The sequence below is a fragment of the Trachemys scripta genome, chromosome 8 (genome assembly GCF_013100865.1).
Source record: "Trachemys scripta elegans isolate TJP31775 chromosome 8, CAS_Tse_1.0, whole genome shotgun sequence".
Lineage (NCBI taxonomy): Eukaryota > Metazoa > Chordata > Testudines > Emydidae > Trachemys > Trachemys scripta.
This window is the reverse complement of record NC_048305.1, coordinates 66,940,355-66,963,269: the sequence shown is the minus strand read 5'-3', so window position 1 is coordinate 66,963,269 and position 22,915 is coordinate 66,940,355. Positions and strand designations below refer to the sequence as shown.

The following is a 22,915-nucleotide window of genomic DNA, read 5'->3' as shown; positions in this document are numbered from 1 at the left end:
TCTCTTTTTCCAGTTTGCCCTGACATTCTCTTTAATAAAATGAAGTCCTCCTGCTCAAGGGCTATAAGAAGGTGCAAAGAAATAAATATTTCCTTCTTTCCATATGAATCTCAGGTAAACTTTAGTCTTTATATTAGCATAACTCCAGAAATCATACTGCATTTTATATTTCTAAGTGTTGATTTATCCACTATAAAGTCCTGAAATGTAGCTGGTTTTTATTTTAAATATATTTTTCAGACTTTGTGACAAACAGTACACAAAACTTACCACCATTTTGGCTTCTTTCCAATGTATTTGCAAGATGAAAACAAATTGCTATTGCTATCAAAGATTTATTTTCAATTGTCTTCATTGCATGTCTGGGTTCAGGTGACATGCAAAGCTTTTGTCATTCAGTGCAGCAAATGAGTTCTGGCTTGTTTTAAGCAATGTCAAACTGCACTACTCACTATTTTGCAATATAGTTATCCTGACATGTAACTAGATAGGATTAGTTAAGACCCCAGAATCAACTACTCATTGAGAGATGGGAATTCAGCAAGAGCAAACAATTCAGAGAATTTAGGATTCTAAAAGCAAAGACTACCTGATATATTTAAGAATAGTAATTGAAGACACTGGTGAGGATAATCACCAGCTAGAGTGAAAACCACCAGTGAAAGAGGCTGAAAACTGTCTGCAATAGCAGATTTGTCACTCATGCACTTCATATAAAAGAAAAACAAGATGAAATATTACATCAATACTGGCCAAGATAGGGAAGCCCACAAGGTCAAGAACCCTTGCTCCACTGTAGGAAGTTGTAGAAATGTCTGTTCTTCTTCTCACATTACTTTTCCCTGTTTTCTGTGTATCTTCCCTCTCTCTCTTATGTGCCACACTGCTAGGGTCACAAACGCTTGTACCCCAACTGGTATATGAGTGTAGGAGAGGCTCTTGCCTCCTGTTGTTTTCTGGTAAGGGAGCTTCCTAACTGAAGGACTCCTTTCCCTCTCCTCACTACTTTTTATTGGGTGAGTTTACGGGGTTGTAGTAATGGAATGAGAATCTTCTTCCTAATGTTGACTTACACAAAGGGCTTTTATCACAAGTGTTAGAGGGTTGTTTTTATTAAACTGCTTTTACCAAAAAAAGTTTTTTAGTTTTGATGAAACATCTGCATCCAAAATCAACTGAGAGCTGTGAAAACGTTTGTCTGTTGTGGGATTTCACTATTCTGGTCCTCCAGAGAACCTCTATCTGAAACTGAAAAATTGATAATTGGTTTTATAATGGAAAAAGTAAGCAGAATCCATACTCCTTTTCCTTTTTTAGCTTTTTATGCCTTGGAATCAGGGAACCCTTGAGGTCTTTTGTGAATCATAAATATGCAATAAAGGGCACTTTTGCTTGCTTGGCTGGTAGATAAGAATCTCCTGATGACAAGTATCCTGGCAGTTATGTTAGTCTGTGTCCACAAAACCAGCGAGGAGTCCGGTGGCACCTTAAAGACCTAGCAAATTTATTTTGGGCATAAATTTTTGTGAGTAAAAAACCCACTTCTTCAGATGCATCTTCTCCTGATTAGTCTCCTAAGCCCAATTTGCATGGTGATAGAACTGGGTAGAGTCAGACTTCATCCTGGGACAGGTTTGAATGGCCATCTTCTGCAAGAAGGAAATAAGCATTTTGCACCTTTGTCTGAAGAGGGAATTCCTATTTGGAATTTGGCTACGTAGCTACGGAGGTAATTTTAAGTTGTCAAGAGAGCCTGTTGATATAAGGATTATGTGAATCTCTGGCAGCAACTTGCTTAACTGGGGAGCAGCCAGAAGAGTAGTTTTTAATAAGGTCAGAAACAAGTAAAATCTTTTGCTGAAGTTCTACAAGTATATGTGTATATTTCTCTTACCCCTCCTCCCCATCCCCCCCGACTATAACTTCTTAAATGTATGTCAAATTGTGGGCCTAAGGAGGCTTAGCTGTGTCCCTTTATAATGACTTTGGCATTGCATTATATTGCTCCATGCCAGACATTGGATGGTATTTAGTTCTGACTGCCTCAGGTTCCTCCATCTGTACAGGTAGTGAACAGGTTGAAACATACAGTAATGTCTCTTCAGGGAGAAGAGAAAATGGAGGAGAGTAATAGAGGAAAGGAGAGTGAGAACAAGAAACAAAGATGAGCTCAAGAGGACAGAGAAAAAGAGAGATGATTGAGATAAAAATAAAATGGTATCATTAGGCAATGTTAGCTTAGATATGTATTTTCTTGTGCATGAGTTTTTTGTTACAAAATAAGGTCCCCACCCCTTTGACTGTTCTTACACCAGATGTTTTTATTTTTAAAGAAATGTACAATGCTAAGCTCTTTCATGTCTATGCTTTACTTAGGTATTTACTCTCGATGTCCCAGATGCATTCTTCTGCTGTTACAGTCCAACTGTGGAAAAGCCAAATGGTAAAGATGCCATCATGGAAGCAATGGCTGAACAAATTGTTACATTATGTGCAACTTTAGAGGAAAACCCAGGAGTAAGATATAAAAGGTAGGGCAGAAAATAGTGTTAAATATATGTAGGGTTTTCAGTGTTATGACTTCCTACTTGCAGTGCTGTTTAGAAACAGCAATGTTCCATCTTCTGATATGCTTTTAATGAAAACATAATATTTTATCCTTAACTATAATTAAATAAGTTGATGTGAGTCCACGTATAGAGTAAGTGTGGTGCAGATTGTTTTCTTGCTTATCTTGAGCATTTGACAACTCTTTGTATATAGTCAGTCTCGGTGCTTTTGTTGCTAATCACTTGCACTTACTGTCTCATTTGCTAGTGTGACATCATTTTCATGTACTACTTTTTTTGGGGGGTGGGAGAGGGGGATTTGCATGCATCCTGTTCCCCAGGTTCTGCATGAGTGTTTTACCAGTAACCTATCAACAGAACTTCTGTTACTAAATTTGAGCCTAGGAGAAGATCTCCCTTTTTCTGGGATCCCTGCATGGATTTGGGAAGCAACAGGAGCCAGAGGAGAAGGGGAAAAAGCTAAGGTCTGAGATCTGGGGGGGGAGCGCCTAAGGAGCAATCGGAGCGCAGTTGAGAGTCCCCTTCTCTTTCTGAATCCCTCAGAGAGTCCCCTTCTCTTTCTGAATCCCTCCAGAGAACAGGGAGCAATTGATCCTTGGGGACCAAGAAAGTTCCCGACTTCCATTCTCTCAAAGCCCTTTGCGGGTCATAGGGAAGGATTTAAACAACTGCTGTTGGGATGGGAAATAAATCTGCTCAGGCCTGCCTCTCTCTCTGTTTCAAGCTGCCCAGTCTCCCTAGCTGAAAAGATGATTAAAAAAAATAAGCAGGAGCAGAAAAAAACCTTCTAAAAATTAAAATTTGAAAGTTAAAGATAACACACTTTTTTAAAGTGTACTATACAGAAACTTAATTAAAAAAAGGATAAGTTGTCCCTTTAGTTTTCTTTCTTTTTCATTTTGCCCAGTGTGGGGTAGTGAATAGATATTCTGAGCTCTAGCATTGAATTTTTTAGCTTTTTATGGATGTCAGTCTCACTGGTAACTTTAAATCCATTTTGGTTTTGTTTTAGTATTGGTTGTTCTGCTCAGAGATAATTACTGTACAACCCCAGACCAGTTGGAATGGTGCCATTTATTTAAATAGTATTTCATTCTCAGGTAAAATAGTTAAGCAAAAACTGCCTGTCTGCCTATTAGCTGCTTAGACCTGAAGAAGAGGAGCTCTGTGTAAGCTTGAAAGCAGAAGTTGGTCCAATAAAAGATACCTTCTCTTTAGTAGCTACTTACTCTTTCTGGAGCCAGATCGTCTGACTTTTTATATGTTTGAACACATCCTTAAAGTTTTATACTTGTGGTTAAGTGTTTTGAGTAAGGATGTTCTTCTGAATCAGGGCCTAAACGCATTAAAACTTCTCAAGCATCTTTTGATGTTTTCTGATCAAAGGCATAATAGAAATGCAGATTATTAAATTTCTCTACCACTTCACCATACAGTCTCTAAAGCTATCATTTCCTATAATATACTAAGAACAAAGTACTAAACAAGCTTGTGTTTAAATAGTAAATTAAAAGTAGAAAAAGTTTCCTGGTTGGTTTTTTTGTGAGTGGTGTGGGCACAACTTTTTACACAAATTTTCAACAAGCAGCATTCTTTTACAGTTAAATGCTTAAAGGATTTTGACAGTTAAACCATAAAACTAAAGGCTTTTTATCTTATAGCATCTAAACTAAAAATTACTATAAATCTGAATATTATATGGTGTAACACACTGTTATTTGTGATTAGCTTTGCAACTAGAATTATGGGGAGAAACACTGAAATTTTTCACTCAAGTATTTCTGCAACCAGAATTGAATAACCATCCCATTATTGTTCTTTCGCTTTTCTTATTGACTATTGTACATGTAGGTAAGACTTGCTATCCATTTTGGTTTTGCTTATATTTCTTTAAAAAACACCTGTGTACACTTTGTTTTGAGTACAAGATAACAATTTAGGGTTTGATCATATAGATATGTGGGCTTGATAGGAAAATAAGAATGAAATGCTTATGGGCTTTGGAGCTGTGCTCCGCTCCAGCTCCAGGCAAAAACCTGCAGCTCCGCTGCTCTGCACTCCAGCTCCGGGCTTCGCTCCAAAGCCCTCCATGCTTAAGTGTGTTTAGGAGTAAGCTCTTAAGCTGTTTTATGTCACAGTTGAGGGAAAATACTGTAAATTTGCATTATGGCAAAAATGTGTTTTGAAATGTTTTAAAATTAAGTAGGAGTTCTGTAACTACAGGTGTTTGAAGATAAGTAGTTGCATTATAGAACACTGACACTAAAATGTCTTAGAACAGAAATTTAATAAACAATATTTGAGATGTTTTGTTTTTTCCCCTCCAGCAAGCCATTGGATAATGCCAGCAAACTTGCAGAGCTAGTTGAAAATAAGCTTGAAAACTACTATAAAATTGATGAGAAAAGCCAAATAAAGGTAGAGTGAAAGCTATATCGCATGTTTGCTTTATTTTTGTAAACAAAATTGTTAAAGGATGTTAGACTGCTGTTTTTTTTAAAAAAAGATTCCGTTACTAAATATAGAAAACGGATTGTCCCTTCAGTTGCTTTTTGTGTAATTTAAAAACAGGTTGGAAGAGAACTTGTGCAGTAGGTTTTTTTTATCCAAAGAAAACAGAATTGATGCTCTATGTTCATATAACACACACAGATGTCCCACCTGGAGGAGGGTTGCCAGACTAATAAATGGGTGGTGCAGATCAGAGGGAAAATGCATGATTTTGACTCATCCCACTTTTTAGGGCACTGGGCAAAGCAGCGGATTATTTCGGGGGTACAATTTTCCCACTTCAGGATTCATGGAAATCCCATTGCTGTGAGAGAACAGGGGTCTTAGAAATATGCCTACCATCCTTCATTTCTCCCACAGTAGTCCCTAATAGTTTGTCATAGGTAACGTGTACAGGTGGTTGCATGCTCAGGCAGTGGCCTACTGACCCAAGTGTCTCTGATTCCATGGCATTCAGCTCAGCCACAAGAATAAATGCAGCTGAATCCCCTGTGCCACCAATAGATACTCCACCCAACCCAAGCATGAAGTACTTTTCTAGTATCTGGGGAAATGAGATGGGCACAACCACCAAGAGACTGGGAGCACAAACAGGAGCAAACAAGATAAGAGAAAATCAAAAAGAAGAAAAAGATCTATTGGGGGAAGGAAGAGCCTCTGATAAAAGGGTTGGGAACCAGTCATGCATTCTGGGACCTCTGGTGCCATTCTGAATGCTCAGTTTGGTCCTGTCTCTTGCTGACCTTCTGACTTAATCAAAGCGCTGAGGTTTTGTGATGCTGATCTTCTAGTGACTCCTAAAGAACTTAATTTTGAATCCACATCAAGATCAGCTGGTTATCACATTTAAAACTGTAAGTTCTCTTGGTCTAGGATTCAGATAATATCCACGTTTCTGTGTGTCAAGCCTAAGACATGCTTGTTTTCTGTTTTGTCCAGTTCAACAGAGATTTTTTTTTTTGCTGTTGAGGTGAAGTGAAAGGATTGTAGTGTACCTGAAAACCCAATACATAAACATCCTGTATGAACACATATTGTCTTTAAACAGAGAGCTTCCTCCGTTTTGTGGCTGAGTAGTAGCTGGGCCAGTTTGGTATAGCTAATGACAACTTAACTGTAATGGGTTTTTGAATTTAAAAAAAAAAAAAAATCTTGCTCTTGATCAGAGAATAAACCGTCTTGGCACTCTATAGGATTTTCCAAGAAGGCTTAGAATGTGATTTGGTTGCTTCAAATAGATTTGGAGCATTGTAGCTTTGTACAGTACGTCTTAAAAGTTTTTCTGTCCTGATGTTTTTAGGGTAAAACCCACTCCCAGCTGTTAATAATTGATCGTGGCTTTGACCCTGTGTCCACTGTACTCCATGAACTTACCTTCCAAGCAATGGCATATGATCTGCTACCAATTGAAAATGATACATACAAGCAAGTATAACTTTTTGTATCTAAATACTTCATTCTGACTTGAGTTTAGGAACTGTCTTTGATATCTGCTTTATTTGTACAGTCATTAAAGGTGAACTCCAGAGGGAATTATTTGTTGTTTTACCACTTTATGCTGTATAAAGGTGACTACAGTTTATTTAAACTTTTTTCTTCTGCCCTCTCTTTGCCAGAGATTTTTGAATGGTTACATTGTCTTGAAGCTTCTGAGTGGGCCTTCAAAGATACGGCCCCAATAGTAAGACTGATTTGGTGTGGGGAGGGTGTCCCAGAGGTATGGATAACTATGGCAGGAGGGGAAAATGTCCATAGCAGCAACAATGTTTGGCTTATCCTATGATCAGAAAAATGAAGACCTCTAGCTGATGTAGCTATATTTACTATCCTAATCTGAAATCTTAATTGGTGACTAGTAGAGCTGAATTTTTTTATATTTATTGAAGTTGAGATCCAGGTATGAGCTCTGCAACTTGGATCTAATTTAGTTCCACCTTATAGGATACAAGTCTCATAAATCTTGAATCAGCTTCCAAATTTGTTTGTCACAAACAAGTCATCATACTTCTGCCATGCTATCAGGCAACCTTTGTGGGATGCATTTCAGATATCTGAGAATCTGCTGAAGAACTATATATCAAATGGAAATTTACAAGAGTTTCAGAAATAATGCGAAGCTTGCAACATTTATTTATATTTATATTCTTACGAGTTTGAAACTTATTGATTAGATTTTTATCCAGTAGGTAGAGCCACTATTTTTTTTATTAAGTTTGTATTTTTCTCTTTCTACTGCCTTCTGGTTTAACCACTATTTGTGAGTTTCTGCAACTATATCCAAATATAAATGAAAGTATTGTGTCATAAGAAATCTAATATGCATCATATTCCTTCTGTTCACAGAAAACGGCTTAATAATTGAAATCTGTGATGCTAAGCATGCTAGCTGTAGATTTGTGGAGTGATTAGTCCACAAAAGTCTATTCTGTAGCTGTACATGGAGTTTGTAGACACAAGTCCTTCTGCACCTCCAGAGGTGTATAGACGTCTAATGCTATCTATATTTTGTCATCTCCAATGGGTTGACTTTGCACACAACTTCAATTCAAAAGGAGAAAATCAGAAACCTAGAGGAAATTAAAGCGCATGTAAATCTGTTGTGTGTGTGGTTTTTTTTAAACCAACAACCTACAGAATAGTCAAAGGATAAGCCAGGATGGATTTCCAGCTTTAACTAGATTACTGCATAAGAAAATTATTCTAAAATTCATGTAATTTTGCCTTAATTATTAAGGACTTTGGATCAGCCTTAACTTTTCCTGAGCATTGTGCATAAAATATGCTTAAAATAGTACATATTGTTTCAGAACCACATTTCTTTTTAAAAAAGAAATCATCTTTGTGCATTATCTGCCAATGTTAAAAATAGTTATTTAACTTTTATTCTACATGTTCAGTTGCTTTTATGTAAACCATACATTAGAAACACCTAATTTCATAACCTGATTTCCTGTCTGTAGATATAAAACAGATGGACCCAGTGGAAAGGAAAGGGAGGCAATTCTGGAGGAGGAGGATGAGCTCTGGGTGAAAATTCGGCACAAGCATATTGCAGATGTGTTAGAGTATGTGAATACGTTCTTGATGTTTATGATACTTTATACATTTCAGGGATATTATTTAATTAGAAAATACTACAGTAATAGAATTGACAAAGGTATAAAGACATTGAATAATTATAGAAAGATTACAGATTTGTAAGGGGAAAAGATTATCTGGTTTGGCCAGCTATTAAGGGAAAATAGTTTTTACAGACCTCTCAGTACTGTACACATTAAATTCTAGTGTCCAAAAACTGATGTTAGCAAAATAACTCAAATGTACGTAAATCATATACCAATATTTATTGAAATCCTTTAGAAATTAAAATTATTTGTATATCTTTCAAAGATGATGAGACTTCACAATTTTCATCTAAGTTTTGACAAGGAAATTTAGAATTCAAGAAGCACTTAGCTTTGCCATGAATGGAGAAAAGAGATTTCATTCCCATCCAAAAGGAGTATTTTTGCAGGATGGAATACCAAAATGTTTGCCTTAACTTGATGGTATTCTTACTGAGAATATTTAGCTTTAGTCTTCTACCTAGAAATGTATGGAAACACGTATCTTTTATCTATTTTTTTAAAACCTCATTTTTCACTAAAAGCAGTTATGATATTTGGAAACCATAAATCTCTTGTGTTTACTACTTTATCATACTGTTAACTTAATTTAATTTATAAATAATAAATTACTTGTTTCAGATTGTAAAGCATTCCTTTACTTTCTTAATCTGACAGGGAAATTCCAAAACTTTTGAAAGAAGTTTCATCAAAGAGAAAAGCAACAGAAGGAAAAGTAAGAAATAGTTACTTATTACTGACTTATTGTTAAACATTTTTTTCTAATGTTTAGTTGCTTGCCTAGTGTATTTTTCAACAAGGTCAGTTTAAAGTTCTGTGTTTGGTTATTGGTTCTTAACCTACCTGAGAAATTGATACGAGTTTCTCAGCTGTGGAGTTGGGAAATCCCAGCCTCCAGCAGTAAGGGAAATAAATAAAATTGTATTTGTTGAATAAGAAACATCAGTTCATTTTAAACTCTGTCCTGTTATCACAGTTATCACTAAGTAATCTGGCCCAGCTAATGAAAAAGATGCCACACTTCCGTAAACAGATTACCAAGGTAAGCAGCATCCTGTACATTGCTACACTTTGCTTGTCAACTGTTCTCACCAATTAATATCTCTGGTTTTAAGGGCTATATTTTTATGATTTTAATTCAAGAACCTGAAGGTGGAAAAATCTGTTTTGTTTTTTTTGTTGAGCTTTTGTCATGCATGGTTTTATATTAGGTGCATCATATTTTTGTTCTCAATGAACACATTTTTTGAGGAATAAGTCCACTTCCAAGTGTGACTGCTTTTTTTGTCAATATGAAATGTTTAAAGCCTTCTGTTGGATGATTCATACTCTTTAAGTAAACTAATGCACTTGGATTATGATTGTAGATACCTGTCTGAACAACTAATGCTTCGCAGTATTGCTTTTACTTTCTCTTTATATAGCAATGATGAATGGAAGAAATGTTTCAAATTAATAGGATCAACACACAATTAGTATATTGTCAAAGTTAACTTTACACCACGGTATTTTATTTTCTTAGTAAAGATTCTAAAGTTAAGTAGTGTAAGATGCATCAATTAAAACTGAAATGAAACCCTGTCTGCAAAAATACACATCTAAAGGAAACTACGGAAGCATGAGCATGTTCTCACTTGATGTGTAATCATAAGTTAACAGGTGTGGCTAATTGTAAACCCACTGCAGAATCTTCATGCATTATAGAAATTAAAAACCAAGACTTAAAAAGATGTACTGCTGTTGCACGCATTTCCCCTTAAAGATGTTCTAGACTCCTGAGTGAGATCAGGTTCCAGCCAGTTGCATATCTCGACTTTATCACTTAAGCTGGTTGAGGGAAAGAGGTCTCCTATAGATGAATAATAGTACCTAGAAGTCTAATAAACCATCTTTCTTTGTGAATGGCACTCTCCTGGTGCATTCTTTTTTTGTTTTTTCACTCCATGGAATAGAGTAGTGACATTGCAGATAGAGACTAGCAGATGATAAACTTGAAATTCTCAAGTTTTAATTACCTAATCAAACACCTAAAAAAGAATCTTTGGTTGTTGTTTTAAAGTGTCCTCTTCATTTTTTATTTTTGGTATTGCCTTCAGTCAAAAAACAGCAACATCCAGGGTCAAAACTTGCATTTGATACATTTTATGAACTCTAATATTTAGAAAATCATATTTTGTATCTTAGTTATTTGTGAGAAGACATTCTAATGGGCTAGAATTTGAGGTAATCCAGATGAATTTAATCCTCTCTCATGATCTCACAGCATTGAAGTACTCAAATTATTGGATTTGGTAAAGGCATATTTCAAAATTCATAATCATAAAGCGGCCTTATACAAAAGCCTAATGGAGTGACATCAGCTTGTAATCAGTCACATTGTGCTTTTCTGGCAGGATGTAAGGGATTGGTCAAGTAGGGTGAGGCAGTCACCGGAAGCTAGCAAAATATAGAATCATAAGCTAATTCCCATATCCTAAGCGAAGGTCATAAGTCAACACTTCCCTATTTTAGGCCACAAGGTTCTTCACTTATTATAGGCTGTTGATTGAGATTTTTTGAGAAATTAGTAAAGGGGGAGGGGACCTCAGTTCCAATAATTTCATTGTAGATTTTGTAACTACAATTTGATTATCAAAATTAATTTAGACAGTCTCTTCCTCCTTGCACTTTAATCAGACTGATGGCTGTTATGGAAATATGTGAACACTAGGCTTCCTAAATTTCATGTCTTTGGGACTGATCTCCACCTTGACACGACACAGCAATTTCTGGTTGGTGTTTTACTGCCAAGACGGGTCATCTAAACTATATTTGGCTATAGCTACCAATCATATAGATTACTACCTTCCTTAACCTGCAGCTGTCATAGTTATAGTCTTAACAAAACAAAAAAACTGCACATGCAAAAGTTTCTGCCTTTGAAAACCAGGAATTTGATCCTTACTGAAAAAGCCATCACTTGTTCTAAGTAAAACACATAAACATGAGGTGGTTACAAAATTAAGCTCAGATAATCAAAAGATGACTGTGTAACTAGTAAAAATGAACTAAATTGTACTCCTGCTATGACTGAACTATGTGAAAAGAAGTAAGTTACGATGTTTGTTCTCTTACAGCAAGTAGTCCATCTTAACATTGCAGAAGATTGCATGAGTAAGTTTAAATCAAGTATAGAAAAGCTGTGCAAAACTGAACAGGTATGTGAAAGTTGTTAGTGTAAATAAATCTAATGTTTGCAGTCTATGCAGAAATAGTTATTTTCATAACACTAATTTTGTAGCTTGTATCTGCCTTTTTCATTCTGATTTTTTTTTTTTTTAAATTGTCTACTCTTGAGTAATCTTACTGTAAGACTTCATCCCCGAGGTTCCTATCCTGTCAATATTTAAGTCTGTTAAAAGACCTACCTTTGCCTATGGGTAATCTAGTTGACCTTTTTATTTAAAAAAAAAAAATAAAAAAAAATCCCAACTTGTTTTTCCCTTTCCCTAATTTCTTGTCTAGTTATGTCTCACCTTAGATTATGAGCTCCTCAGAGCTGGTACTCTCCCTTTCTGAATGCATAGAAAGCAGCTTGTATACTGTGGGCAGTACCATAAACAAACAAGTTAATACTGTTAACCTGAAGTATGAAGTACAAAATCATATTTAAAATGTTTAAGCTTATTCTTTAATATTATGAACATAAAGACTCTTATAATTTCAAAATATAACATGGGTATAAGAAGCAACTTTTGTTATAGTGGTCTTTGGTCTGGAACTTGGTAATACAACATTAAACAAAATCTGACCAAACTTTTACAATATTTACAATGTAAAAGCTCTTCAATTTTGAAAATGTTCATATTCAGGCTGTTAGTTTCATCTGTACAGACAGGGCCCTTACTGACAACTGTGTTTAATTATAGCTGAAATTCTTTGGCAGAGCTGTTTTCTAACAGGATTTGACTGGCCAGCATGGACTGTCAAAATTGTTTTGCTACAGGGTTTAAAAAATACAAGCTCTGATACCACAGTTGAAATACACAACTATAATAGTTTAGCATAGCTGTTTCAATTGTGTAGACACAGGACCTTTGGTTTAAGTTCAGTGTTAAGAGTCATTAGTGAAACACTTCCATCACAACCACCATGGTGGTAATGTTTGTAAAGTTAGTGGTAACTCGCATTTTGCTGGAACTAAATATAGAAACACAAACTGATGCTATTTGTTTTAATGATTGGTCACTAAGACCACTTTGTTTGCTTTTAACTTAGGATTTAGCTCTTGGAACTGATGCAGAGGGCCAAAAAGTGAAAGATGCAATGAGAGTCCTTCTTCCAGTTCTACTCAACAAAAACCATGACTCTTATGATAAAATAAGAGCTATCCTCCTTTATATCTTCAGCACAAATGGTATGATAAGTTGCTTTGTTTTTCAATATGTTATAGATTTCAATACTAGGTTTTAGTGCAGAGACCAATACTGGGTATGGACCAGTCGTACTAGGCCATGGCAGGTTAAAAGGAAATTCTGCCATAACATGTAGCCTCTTTTCCCCAGATGCCTCTTGAAGAGGTTTCTCATACAGGGCTAGAAGTGATACAGCACAACAAGCAAACGCATTTATGTTTTACAATAGATTATCTGAGCAGCATCTCAGTACTTGGTATGTGGGATATTTTCTTGAATTGTCCCTTCCTTACCCAGGTCAGTGTTTGGAGGATTTGGGGTGGGATTTGCTGTTAGGTGCATCCTGGGATTTGGAGTGGGTGGGGAAGAGTGGTGAAAAGAAACTGGAGAGGAGAATGCATTCCTGAGCTCTCAATCATAAGCACTGAGTAGCACAAACTTAGGTAACTGATAATGTGATTAAGCTTTGAATGAGGTTTGACTTGCCTTTCCTTCCACCTCCGTTTCCCCAAAAGTGAATTATTTTGCCAAGTGGGACCTTGGACCATCAAGATCTGCTGGACTGGACCCAGAAATGTACTGATTGCTGTTGGAGTAAAGGAAATAGAGACTCCTATAGAGATTTTAATGTAGTCTCAAAGATTGGCATGAAGTGACATTTGAATTTTCAAGTATTTATTTCAGTATCTGAAGCAGATTATGGTAAATTTAAAAGGATAGATTTATATGAACTATCAAATAAATAAATATACCCTAGTTTTTAAATAATCAAAAATCCTGTCATGTCTGGGACCAAGAGCTAATTTTATCCTAAAGTATCAGATGGCCTTGTTAATTCAAAATCTAACTTACTAATTTTTTTTCTTTGTGGCAAAAGGAACTACACAAGAGAATTTGGACAAACTGATCCAGAATGTACAAATAGAAAGTGATAGCGACATGATAAAAAATTGGAAATACCTTGGTGTACCTGTTGTGGTCTCGGTAAGTGTTAAGTTTTGAAGGCTGGAATGTTGTTGCTGTGATAACGCTATCCAGGGGCCACTTAGCTGTTCCAGCTGCTCAGTGCTTCTGTTCTTGGAGCTCTGATATTATTAGCTCTAGCAGACAATTCAGCCTGCTAATTCAGCAGGCCTCAGTGTTACTCATAAAGAAAGACCACAGGAATGGTTCGGTGACAGAGGCACTTGACCAGATTTAGTATCTTCAAGCACAGTACTAGCATCTCATAGGAGCTATGGGTACACTAACACGAGAGCCCAGTGGCAAAGAGCGGCTCAGTCAACAGCAGGAATTTCTGCTGTCCCCTCAGCTGCACAAAGAGTTAAGGCAGGATTGGGCAAACTTTTTGGCTGGAGGGCCACATCTGGGTGGGGAAATTGTATGCAGGGCCATGAATGTGGGGTTGGAGTGCAGGGTGTGGGACTGGGTGCAGTGTGCAGGAAGGGGCTCAGGACAGGGGATTGGGGTGCAGGAGAGGGCTCAGGGCAGGGGGTTTGGGTGCAGGAGGAGTGCGACAGCATTGAGGGCTCAGGGCGGGGGGGTGGGATGTGGGAGGGGTGCAGCAGGGGGATCAAGGCAGGGGGTTGGGATGCAGGAAGGGTTCAGGGTGCGAGCTCCAGCCCGGCACTACTTACCTCGAGCAGCTTTGGGGTGGCAGCAGTGCATAGCAGGACTAAGGCAGAGGCTCTCTGCCTGCCCTGTCCCCACACCGCTCCCGGAAGTGGCCAGCATGTCTTGCAGTGACTCCTGGGGGTGGGGTGGGGTGGGGTAGGTGGCTCCGCGTGTACTGCCCTTGCCTGTGGGAACCACCCCTGAAGCTTCCATTGGCCACGGTTCCCCGTTCCTGGCCAATGGGAGCTGTGGGGGACGGTGACTCCAGGCGTGGGCAGTGCACAGAGTCCTCTGCCCCCGCCCCTCCTCCCGCTCCCAGGGCCGCAGGGACATGGTGCGGGTGGCTTCCAGGAATGGTGTGGGGCCAGGGCAGGCAGGGAGCCTGCCTTAGCCCCACTACTCCACGGGGCTGGCAATCCCGTGGGCCAGATTGAAAGCCCTGATGAGCTGGATCCGGCCCACAGGCCATAGTTTGTCCACCTCTGGGTTAAGGCAAGGTTCCCCGACATTTATAGACCTGAGACAAACAATTTATGTACCACCTTACATGTTTCATGACATCTGCTTGTTACCTCCCCTTGTACCTTGCTCTAGATGTCTCAGGCCAAACGTCCCTGTTCATCACTTCTGTCAAACCCTCTTATCTGGTGTTAGGTCAGGATGTACCTGGGCTAATATGTTGGACGGACACCCTCACTCCCACCCCCTTGCTTCTTAGGAGTGCCTGTATTTTAGCAACACTAGCAGTACCTTTGCCAAGGTCCTGTATCAGAGAGTGTACTTGTAAGCATCTACTTTAATACATGGCCTGACTTTGGTTCACAGTCTCTGGTTCGGGCCTCAGGTCTTGCACCAGGTCGAGTGCTCCAAGCTCTCACTCTCTCCTACAGTAAGAAATACTGCATTTTTTCCATTTAGCTCTAAGGCTTTTTCTGCAACTCTTAATATGGCATTCCACATTTTTCTTGGGAGAATCTAGAAGTTACAGAAGTTAGTTATTTTGCTAGGAATTCTTGAGAAATTCCCACTGCTAACATTTGCGACATATCTAACTTTTAAAACAGTATGCTGGTTTTACACTTGATAGATATTACTTGGAAAACTAACATTTTTACAAAAATAATCTTATTTTGATGCAAGCTGTTTGTTCCATAACTTGTCAAAGTTATGCAGGCTTTGAGTATAGTGTAATGTAATGTCTGAACTCTGGAGTTTTCGTACACTTAATTTTAAGAATCTGATCATTTAAGTGAGATAGGCAGTCCTCATAGTAACAAAAAAAATTTTTTTTTTCATTTTTTTTTGTTTTATAACTTAATCATACTTCCTGGGAAACACTCTTTATTCCCGTTTCACTGTTCTATCAAAGTGTATAGGTGCCTTATAATAAAATCTAGTACGAGGGTAGACAGGTGTGAGGTACAAAGTTTGGGGACCACTGCTGTAAACCTTAGGCTCCAGCAACTGGGCAAGAATTATATGTGGGGAGCCATTAGCTTAGCAATTGTATAATATACACTTCAGCATTCAAACAATCACTTTTTTGGGTAAACATAACTATATCCAGCTCTTTGTTTCTGAAATAGAGGTTTCCAGTACTTAATTTTGAATTGCAGCTGAAATGTACTCTACATACTTTAATGCACATGGTGCAATACTTCCTTAGAACTTTGTTTTGTTGGGAATGATTTAAAAGAAATAGTATAATAAAACTATAGCTTCTTTTTTTTTTTTAATATATAAATATATTTTTTTAAAATCTTTATTTAGTCTGCTTCTCAGCAACGTAGACAATCAAGGAAGGATCGCTCTTCAGAAGAAACATTTCAGCTTTCTAGATGGACACCTGTTATCAAAGATGTTATGGAGGTAAACTGTAAGAACATAGTTGTTTCCTAGGTGCAATATAGCTTATAAAGTACTTAAGAATATTTCTAACAGTTTATCTAAGATGATCTTTTGAAATGGCGTTATAAAAGTTTTGAGTTAATTATATTTTATATTCCATAAAATTTTCTTAAGAGGAAAGTTCTTTAGACATGTGCACATAACCACTAAATTTCTAGTTAGTATATTAAAATAAAAAATTAAATTTATAAGGTAAACTTAGTTTTAAGTATAACTGGAAAATAGTTTAAAGCTAGCAAATTAAGGTAGAGGGAGACGTTTGAATTTCTTCTCCAGTGGCTGATAGTTTGATATTGGGTTCTTTAAATTAAAGTGTGTGTGTGTGTGTGTGTGTAGTGGATCTTTAGACTGTAGTTTAAATGTTAAATTCATGTAATGGATGCCATTAGTCACCTGGGAAATCCATGCAAAGTTAGTAGTGTAGTTTTGTCTTTAGAAACTCGGACTTCCCATTATATATATGTGTATGTGTTTGGGGGTGTGTATATATATATTCTCTTTGTAGAGAAATTAAGTAGGTTAATGCAGTTATACATAAAAAAAATCAAAGATGAAATCTGAACAATTAAATCAATGTTGTGTTAAAAATTAGAAATTACTTCCCTCTGTTTTTCTTCCTCGTCATGATACACGGCGTCTAAGTCACAAATGACTTTCAGCACTACAGTAATTAAATATAGATGTGGTGTGGTGCTTAGTCTTTTTCACAGTAGGAGCACTGGTGCTTGTGAAATCTGTTTGACTTGTCACTGCTTCTGGATTGAAGTTTTAAACCAGCCAGTCTTGTCAGAAGTTGAAATTTATGGGGTTTTGTATATGTATAGTGTTTCAACATAACTCGGTTAAAATGAATATATATATTTTTCCCCTCCTCCAGGATGCTATAGAAAACAAACTAGATTCAAAAGAATGGCATTACTGTTCCCAGTGCCCTGCATCCTGGAATGGTTCAGGGGCAGTAAGGTAAATTGTTACAATTTATATTCAGGATAATAGACTATTCTCACTATATTGTCTTACGTGCCTTGTATAACTTTCATTTTGAGAAATGATGCCCAGTAGGGCTGAAGTAACTATTTAGTACAAAATGAAATCTACTAAAAAGCATTTCAGTTAATCTCTGGAGCTTTGCTGCATGACCCTCAAGCTAGTTACTAATATAGCTCATAATTGTAGTTTGAGAACCTCCCACATATTTTTATTTTAAATAACCTCTTTCTTACCAGAATTAAGTCACCTTTAGGAGAGTTAGCTTGAGTCGTTTATAAGTGGTGGCTTGTGTGTGACTGTGTCTTGTGTCTGTATTAGGCTGAAGAAATGTGTTTTGCATTTAGTTCTGAAAGTGACAGTTCCCATCATTATTTTTTCAAAAGAGTGAAGTCTGTAGGCTAGGTCTGAGTTTTGTGAAAGTTCTGTCTCCTGTACTCACAAGCCTCCCCTTACTGAACAATTTAATTATCCTAGTGGAATTTAACTCTTGTGGAAATCAGTGATCCCTAGAGAGAGAGGTGATCACGGGTAGCTAAGTCCAGTCCCATGGAAGTCTTTGAATATCAGACAGCTAGTGTGGAGGGGGTGTGTGTTTATATATTCAGTGAATCTTTGCATAGTACCGGTTAAAGCTTTTTTCAATGTGTGGATTCAGATGGGAGTTGCAATAATCTATGTTAGATGTCACAAATACTGATCATTATAGGCAGGTCTTTGATAGGTAGGGGCACAATTTTCTGGCTAGTCACAGATTTGAAGTTGGGTGTCTTGGGGGCATTAGTAGTTTGCTGACCTACTGAGGTCAATGCAGTGCAAATGTAGAGACTGTGTGACCTAACAGTCCTCCAGCAGCTGTAGCACACTGTCCAGCAGTCTTTTTCAGTTTTGGCCAATATTCATCATGGTGCTATTTACAGCTAGGTATTGAGAAGGACAGTGATGTTTGTCTGACTTAAAGAAGATGAACCGTTTTTTTGGGAAAGGTTTAATTGGATCATTCGCATTCAGAATTTTCAAGCTTTTCTCATAGGTGTGTGTGTGTGTGGTGTGTAGCGCCCAGGTGTATCTTAAATTTCTCACTTGTATTTACTTTTCCCTTTTGTGATAACTGTAGGTTTTAGACTTGTATCTATGGTGTAGTACACTTTTTGGTCAAATTTTTTTATGTAATTGTGACTTCCTCTTGTAATTCATCAAATTATAATTTGAGTCAAAAGATATTCTTCTACAGAACTGTGAAAAATAAGTGTCTAATTTTCTTTAAGTTTTCCTGAAATGTCTAATTGGTCAGACTTGCCTGGAAATTTTCTGAGACCAGGTGGGTGAGATATCTTGTTGTTGGACAAGCCTTTGTTAGTGAAAGAGACAAGCTTTCGAACTGCAGAGAGCTCTTCTTCAGGTCTTGGAAAGGTAATCAGTGTCACAGCTAAATATGAGATGGAACAGATTTGTTTAGCATAAGTAGCTAACACACATTCTAAGGGACCATTGAAGGTGAAATAGCACATTAACACCTCTGCTGTCATAAGGCCAAAAACCGGGTTAGTGGCTTACAGATTTGTTGTAATAATAAAGACCCTGGATTTATGGCAGAAGACCATGATTTTTAGTGTCCAGGTTAAAGTTATGAATTTAAGCTCCCAGTCTCCTCTTTTGAAGGCTACAGCAACATTGCAAACCTGGAAATTTTCTGTCATTTTTATTAGTACATTACACTATGTGTGGGTGATGAAACTAGATGCAATATATCACTGTGCTCTTATGTGTTCAAGTTTTTTTATGAACTATTTTACAGTGCTCGCCAGAAGTCCAAGACTAGTTACCTGGATGACCGAAAGAGTGGTTCAAAGCTGATAGTTTTTGTAATTGGAGGCATCACATACTCTGAGATGCGCAGTGCTTATGAAGTTTCTCAAGCCTACAAATCTTGTGAAGTTATTATTGGTAAGCCTATCTAGGGAAGAGGAAGTAGTAGATGAGATGAGGTGCTTCATTTGAGCCTAATGTTTAATTTTAAAGTGCATTTTTGAAAAACAAGCATATTTTTCTGCATTCCCTAGGTCAGTCTAGAAAAAGCATCATATGGCCACTAGGCTCTTTTGAAACTACATCCAGTATCCCTAGATCTGAATTGGTCCTTTATGGCTATTGCCTTCGTTTCTTGTTCTAAAAAGACACGTTCCCACGGTTACCCTGAAAATCCCTAAAGAAGAATTGATAACCGATGTGAGACAATTCAGATCTCAGTCTTGCTGCTGAAATGTAGTATCCTAATTACTGAATCAGATGTATGACTCACAGGAGTCATGCAGCTGATCGTTAAAGGTACGCATTACAGTGAATGTCCTGACAACTGTTTTGTTTCATCTTTGCATTCACTTGCACCTAGCCCATTACTGAACTTGTTGCAGTTACTGTTACCAGCTGAAATTGGAAAACACAAACCAGAGTAGTGCAAAAATATTAGACTTAGAACATTTTTCTGCAGTAATAACTGAAATGGCAACAGGTTTGGCCCAGAACTTTTGGTAGCATTCTTCTAGCTCTAGCCAGGGGTCAATCATTTACTTCTGATGAAGTCCACATAATCCTAAGAATTGTAGTGGGTCCTGGTTGTTTCATGACACATGCCAAGAATTGATCTTACCAGTGTAGCTGCTGCAGGAATTATTGGAGATAGCTCTTCTACCAGCTGCTGTTGCTCTGTCTAGATAGCAGTTAAAAATCTTATAGCATGTGTCAGAGGAGTAAAACTTCAGTTTAAAAAAGTCAGATATCCAGAGCTGATGCTGAGAGAGGGCATAATGGTGGCTGCTATTGTCCCAGACACCACAAGAAGGAAGACAGGACACCAGGAATGTGGTTTAGCTTCAACTTTAAGTAACACATCAGGAAACCATCCAACAGCAACTACAGAGGACAAATGACCTGCACTGGATGAATCTATTCTACTTGGTGAAAGGCTGCCATCAGCATGTCTGTCTCCCTCCCCCCCCCAACCACATACACTCTGTTAACTGATTCTAGTACAGCTTCTGGGATTCCATCACCTAACAAGAGAGTGCGGGGAAAGATGTCTTCTTACTGTACCAGACAGTAGAAGCCCAGCCCCATTTGCTGCCTTCTTTAGGAGATATCTCCTAATTTGCTTCCAACTCAGGTTTATCAGAGAACGCTGTTGAACAATAACCTGCACTGGGCACCTGCAACATTGTGCCAAAATGCATTTTACAACCTAGCCAACCTGTTGAGTCACTGGGCTACTGGGAGGAAGGCAAAAACCCCACTCCTTGCTGCCCAGGCCACTACTTCCTAGCCCTTAAAAGGTGACTACCGTAGTGCCTACCACACAGCCCCAAACGCTGGTGGTCCTCTGATCCCAGAAGTGGGGGAGGGAGAAGGGGATCTTTTCTTCCTGGTGCTCAGATTATGGCAGCTATGGACAGGGGGAAGGGTTTATAGTTATGCGGAAGCAAATAAGCTGTACAAAAGAGCACAGCATAATCCTCAGCCTATTAGGCACTGATTCTCCACTTCTCAAACCCATGTGGTTGGGGGGAGGGGGAGTGGAATCCTTGGAAGGGCCCCCAAGGTTTTGTTCTCCTGCTAACACAGTCAAAGCCACCCCTAACTTGGGGGTGGGAGGAGCATTTGCTTCCATAATCACTGCATGTCCAGCATCAAAATCATTAAACCATTTTAAACTACTGTATCTAACGTATGAAAGGTACAATAAAAATACTTAACACGCAATTTTGATTTGGTGGTGTGTCATGCTGATGTCTGCAAATCATACATAGTTAGCTGCATCCATCTAAAAGTGTATTCTGTTTTACCAGGTTCCACTCATATTTTGACACCCAGAAGACTGCTGGATGATGTAAAGATGCTTAATAAACCAAAGGATACAGTTTGCATTAAGGATGAAGAGAAGCAGTAATGTTCAAGCAGTACTGTTTCAGTAGTGATTAATTAAAAATGCATTAAGAGATCACATAATATAAATAGCATGTAAATATTTGTATGGAATTAACTTTTCCAGTGATGTATTTGGGAAAGTACACACCCTCAACTAATGGAGTATCATTTTATAATTTAAATTTGCTGATTTTCTTTTTGGAGTTAAGGGCAGGAAGAAGAGGGAAAAAGTATCTAACACCTTGTTTTTATGTTGTATGGGGTATGGACAGCATTTCACAGTAAAGTGCTTTCTGAAACGGACATCTTTACCACTGCAAGAAATCATTCTAGAATTTAGAAATCATCATGTTTTGTATATATACTAATGGCTCTTTCAGTAATTATGAAAGCTTTCTATGCTGGAAACTGGAGAGGTTTTCTGAAACTGACATGAAAGTACCTAGACTTAGAGAAGTTTCAGAGGCAAAAGCTGTAAATATAAACATATGGTAAGATTATTTCACATAAGTGCAATGTCTCTTGTAATATGTAAAATTCAATTAAAACAATTTATATTAAAAAAGGAAATGTATATTGTCTTGCAAAAAATCCTAGGGCAAAATATGACTCTGTTGGTGCTTTCAGGTGGTAGATTATGAGGGGAGGGGAATTAATCATGGAAGTACTAACAGAAAATGGTTTTACTTTCAGTAAAACTCTGGAGAACATGCTTGTCCATCTTATATGAAATGTTTCAGTGCAGTAATACTACTCTTTAGGTCTTTCCCTATGTTGTTCTTCACAAAAACAAATAAGCAGCTTTGGTTTATTAAAAAATTTCCCTACTATTGTGTGTGCATGGTACATCTATTTTGTAAATTGAGTTGCTTGTGAAATAATCTAATGAAGATTTTCTGGTGCCACTTCACAGTGGCTAATGCATTGCAAAGTACCCCCCTCTTGTTTATTCATGTCATGTGAATACAAAAACAAAAAACACTCGAGTGGTTGTGAGTAGTTTATCAGAGTGGAGAAAAATCAATGACTAACATAGGTTGTCAATTTCAAAATTTAATTTTAAACAAGTTTATTTTTAAAAAGGAAAAGTATTTAAGATCTGATTTAAATTGGATTTTTTTAAAGTGTAAACTTCCTGTAATTAACCATTTAAATAAAAATATGCAGAATCACTGAGCCCTCCTCAGATTTTGATGCATGAAAGGATGCTGCTTTTATTTATTTAAATGTATAATAAAAATAATTGGGGGGGGGGAAGATACATTCTATTTTAAAGGTCAACCCAACCATTACACATGTCATCACTGAACTGAATTAAATATTTTCAGTTTTTATAGTGGAGGAAATACTGGGGTAGTTATATATTTCCAAATGTCAGTACTTTCAATTTCTGTTGTATAGAAAAGCTTTTATTTTTGGTTTCCGTTTAGCTAGCAGATGCAGAAGGAATATTTGTCTTTATTTGGTTTGGTAGAGTTACCATATTTAAAAAAAAAAAAAAGACACTCCACGGGCCCAGGCCCTGCCCCTTTCTCACCCCCGGCCCCCCCCCAACTCCGCCCCTTCCCCAAAGTCCCCACCCTAACTCCCCTTCCTCCCTCCCAGCCATGCGAAAAGGGCTGCCTGAGTGCTACCGGCTTCACGGTTTGCCGGGCGGCCTCCAGACCCTGTGCCCCCGGCCGGCACTTCCCCAGCGCAGCTGGAGCCCGGGAGGGGAAGTGCCCAGCTGGGGGCGCAGGGTCTGGAGGCTGCCCGGCAAACCATGAAGCCCGTAGCGCTCTGGCTTCGGGCAGCCCCCTTGCCTCCGGACCCCAGCCGCCAGCCGGGCACTTCTCCTTCCCGGCTCCAGCTGCTCTGCTCCTCCACTGACTCAGACTTCGGTTCT

The 22,915-nt window shown here is 38.0% G+C and overlaps 1 protein-coding gene across 3 annotated transcripts in view; it reads left to right on the top strand.

The window, feature by feature from the left end:
• The window catches only part of STXBP3 (syntaxin binding protein 3), a 49,500-nt gene extending 27,640 nt beyond the window's left edge, over nucleotides 1-21,860 (top strand). For all 3 annotated transcript variants that reach the window (XM_034778767.1, XM_034778769.1, XM_034778768.1), the window contains 14 exons: nucleotides 14-114; nucleotides 2,377-2,531; nucleotides 4,898-4,988; nucleotides 6,382-6,506; nucleotides 8,042-8,146; nucleotides 8,864-8,921; nucleotides 9,183-9,248; nucleotides 11,323-11,403; nucleotides 12,464-12,602; nucleotides 13,478-13,584; nucleotides 15,985-16,083; nucleotides 17,000-17,085; nucleotides 18,908-19,056; nucleotides 20,952-21,860. In XM_034778767.1, the coding sequence (XP_034634658.1) occupies nucleotides 14-114; nucleotides 2,377-2,531; nucleotides 4,898-4,988; nucleotides 6,382-6,506; nucleotides 8,042-8,146; nucleotides 8,864-8,921; nucleotides 9,183-9,248; nucleotides 11,323-11,403; nucleotides 12,464-12,602; nucleotides 13,478-13,584; nucleotides 15,985-16,083; nucleotides 17,000-17,085; nucleotides 18,908-19,056; nucleotides 20,952-21,052 (1,463 nt within the window). In that variant the 3' untranslated portion in view covers nucleotides 21,053-21,860. The remainder of the gene's footprint in view (nucleotides 1-13; nucleotides 115-2,376; nucleotides 2,532-4,897; nucleotides 4,989-6,381; nucleotides 6,507-8,041; nucleotides 8,147-8,863; nucleotides 8,922-9,182; nucleotides 9,249-11,322; nucleotides 11,404-12,463; nucleotides 12,603-13,477; nucleotides 13,585-15,984; nucleotides 16,084-16,999; nucleotides 17,086-18,907; nucleotides 19,057-20,951) is intronic.
• The last annotated feature ends 1,055 nt before the right edge of the window (nucleotides 21,861-22,915 follow it).